Below are 3,460 nucleotides of genomic sequence, written 5' to 3' on the forward strand. Positions count from 1 at the left end.
CCTTCCTTCCTTCCTTCCTTCCTTCCTTCCTTCCTTCCTTCCTTCCTCCCTCCCTCCCTCCCTCCCCTCTCCCTTTCCTCTCTCCCTTCCCTCTCCCTTCTCTCTCCCTTCCCTCTCCTTTCTCTCTCCCTTCCCTTCCCTTCCTTCCTTTTCCTTTCCTTTCTTTTCCTTCCCTTCCTTTCCCTTCCCCTTCTCTCCTTCCCTTCTTTCTTGACCAAGTTGTGCTCTGTAGCCAGGTTGGAGTTCAGTGGCGCGATCTCGGCTCACTGCAATTTCCACCTCCCGGATTCAAGCGATTCTCTTGCCTCAGCCTCCCCAGTAGTGCACAGTCCTATTCTATGCTAAGCCAGTGCGACTGGGTTTTTCAGTTACTGGGCAGTTAGAGAGTTAAAAGTTATCTTTTTTATGAGACAGATTCTCAATCCATCGCCCAGGCTGGAGTGCAGTGGCATGATCTCAGCTGACTGCAACCTCCATCTCCCAGGTTTAAGCGATTCTCCTGCCTCAGCCTCTGGAGTAGCTGGGACTACATGCATGTACCGTGCCCGGCTATTTTTTGTATTTTTAGTAGAGACAGGGTTTTGCCATGTTGGCCAAGCTGGTCTCAAACTCCTGACCTCAAGTGATCTGCCCGCCTCAGCCTCCTAAAGTGCTGGGATTACAGGCGTGAGCCACTATGCCTGGCCCAAAGTTTTTTTTTTTTTTTTTTTTTTTGAGACGGAGTCTCGCTCTGTTGCCCAGGCTGGAGTGCAGTGGCCGGACCCGCCTCCTGGGTTCCTGCCATTCTCCTGCCTCAGCCTCCCGAGTAGCTGGGACTACAGGCGCCCGCCATCTCGCCCGGCTAATTTTTGTATTTTTTAGTAGTGACGGGGTTTTACCGGGTTAGCCAGGATGGTCTCGATCTCCTGATCTCGTGATCCGCCCATCTCGGCCTCCCAAAGTGCTGGGATTACAGGCGTGAGGCACTGCGCCCGGCCTCCAAAGTTATCTTAACTATGATGGGGAACCCAGTGAAACTTACTCAGATATGAACTGGGAGATCTCCTCATCCAGCATGTCCCTCTTCTCCTTCAGTTTCTGAATGTCAAGGTGCAGAGACTCCTCGCTGCTCCCATCAGCCTGGCCAGACTTGGGTGATGGCCTCTGAGAGGCAAAAAAAGTCATCAGCCAGACTGACCAGTTATCCAAAATTCACAGCTTACATGTCCCCCAGTAGTCACTCCCTGCTTGTGCTTGCTAATAGGCACCCTAACCCCCTGAATAAGACTGCATTTCCAAGCCTTCCTTGGAATTCGATGTGGCCCTATGACTAAGTTCCAGCAAGTAGAACTTAATCATCTGGGAATTTTTTTTTGTTTTGTTTTGTTTTGAGATGGAGTCTCGCTATGTCGCCCAGGTTGGTGTGCAGTGGCGTGATCTTGGCTCACTACAAGCTCCGCCTCCCGAGTTCACGCCATTCTCCTGCCTCAGCCTTCCGAGTAGCTGGGACTACAGGCGCCGGCCACCACGCCCGGCTAATTTTTTGTATCTTTTTTTTTTTTCAGTAGAGACGGGGTTTCAGTGTGTTAGCCAGGATGGTCTCGATCTCCTGACCTCCTGATCCGCCCGCATCGGCCTCCCAAAGTGCTGGGATTACAGGCGTGAGCCACCGCGCCCGGCCTGGGAATTTTTTTTGAGTCGGAGTCTCACTCTGTCGCCCAGACTGGAGTGCAGTAACCCGATCTTGGCTCATTGCAACCTCTGCCTCCCAGGTTCAAGTGATTCTCCTGTCTCCGCCTCCTGAGTAGCTGGGACTACAGGTGTGCGCCACCATGCCCAGCTAATTTTTGTATTTTTTAGTAGAGATGGGGGTTTCACCATATTGGCCAGGCTGGTCTTGAACTCCTGACCTCGTGATCTGCCCGCCTCGGTCTCCCAAAGTGCTGGGATTACAGGCGTGAGCCACTGTGCCCAACCTCCCCCCACCTTTTTTTTTTTTTTTTAAATAGGGTCTTGTTCTTGTTCTGTCACCCAGGCTGAATTGCAGTGGCATGATCATAGGTCACTGCAACTCAAACTCCTGGGCTTAGGTGATCCATCCTCTAGCCTCAGTCTCCGACAGCGTTGGGATTACAAGCATGAGCCACTGTTCCCAGCCAGTGACTGGGAATTGTCCTCCCAGGAAGAGGGCATGCCTTTCTCTGGCTGGAATGTGGATGCAGGGCTGGAGCTGAGCAGCTATCTTGGATGATAAGGTACAAGTCATACACTGAAGATGGGGTCGAATCAGATGGAGGCCTGGGTGCCAATGACTGCTTAAATCATTGTTATTTGGGGTTTTCTTCACTCCTAGCCAAACCCAATCCTAACCAATGGGCCCACCCTAGTTCCCAGTCTGACCCCAGAGAACCTGCTCCAGGCCTCCGTCTTGGGCTCTCCTCTCACTTACAATGTCACTGGTGGGTTTTTCTTTTTTTTTTTTTTTGAGACAGAGTCTCACTCTGCCGCCCAGGCTGGAATGCAGTGGCATAATCCCGGCTCATGGCAACCTCTGCCTCCGGGGTTCAAGTAATTCTCCTGCCTCAGCTTCCTGAATAGTTGGGATTACAGGTGCATACCACAATGCCTGGCTAATTTTTGTATTTTTGTATTTTTTTTGAGACGGAGTTTCACTCTTGTTGCCCAGGCTGGAGTGCAATGGCGCAATCTCAGCTCACTGCAACCTCTGCCTCTCAGGTTCAAGTGATTCTCCTGCCTCAGCCTCCTGAGTAGCTGCAATTACAGGCGCCCGCCACCACGCCCATCTACCTTTTTTTTTTTTTTTGTATTTTTAGTAGAGTTGGGGTTTCACCATGTTGGCCAGGCTGGTCTCAAACTTGTGACCTCAGGTGATCCACCCACCTTGGCCTCCCCAAGTGTTGAGATTACAGGTGTGAGCCACTGCTCCCGGCCTAATTTTTGTATTTTTAGTAGAGACAGGGTTTTTGCCATGTTGGTCAGGCTGGTCTCAAACTTCTGACCTCAAGTGATCCGCCCACCTCGGCCTCTCAAGGTGCTGGGATTATAGGCGTGAGCCACCATGCCCTGCTGTCACTGGGTTTATAATCTCATTGGATAAAACCCTTCCTTGGGGCTTTCACCTTTGCCCTTTCTGCCTGTAGAAGCTGTGAAGGCCAGTGCCTAGGACACAGCCAATCTTCAGGAAATGTATGTTGGATGAGCTGTCTACATATGATACAAGAAGGGACTGAGGAGGACGGTCTTCCTGGTTTTAGGTTAGTAGCTTGTAACCAGTCACTCAGAGGAATGAGTGAGTACCCTCTGCCAGGAACTGACAAAGGCTCCAGGAGCGCAGCAATGAATGAGACATCAAGCCCAGCCCACTGCTCTCATAGAAGGCACAGCCTAGCCTCAAAGAGAAAGTGCCCCACAATGAAGTTCTTCCTCCAGATGCTTCCACTTAAAGCTCTACTTATGCATC

At 51.2% G+C, this 3,460-nt stretch overlaps 1 protein-coding gene across 1 annotated transcript in view; it reads right to left on the bottom strand.

Moving 5' to 3' along the window:
• SWI5 (SWI5 homologous recombination repair protein) overlaps positions 1 to 3,460 on the bottom strand; it is a 14,470-nt gene that overhangs the window by 3,719 nt on the left and 7,291 nt on the right. Inside the window, 1 exon segment of the mRNA XM_023216900.1 lies at positions 1,022 to 1,143. Within this exon segment, the coding sequence (XP_023072668.1) occupies positions 1,022 to 1,143 (122 nt within the window).

This window comes from Piliocolobus tephrosceles, chromosome 14, assembly GCF_002776525.5.
Source record: "Piliocolobus tephrosceles isolate RC106 chromosome 14, ASM277652v3, whole genome shotgun sequence".
Lineage (NCBI taxonomy): Eukaryota > Metazoa > Chordata > Mammalia > Primates > Cercopithecidae > Piliocolobus > Piliocolobus tephrosceles.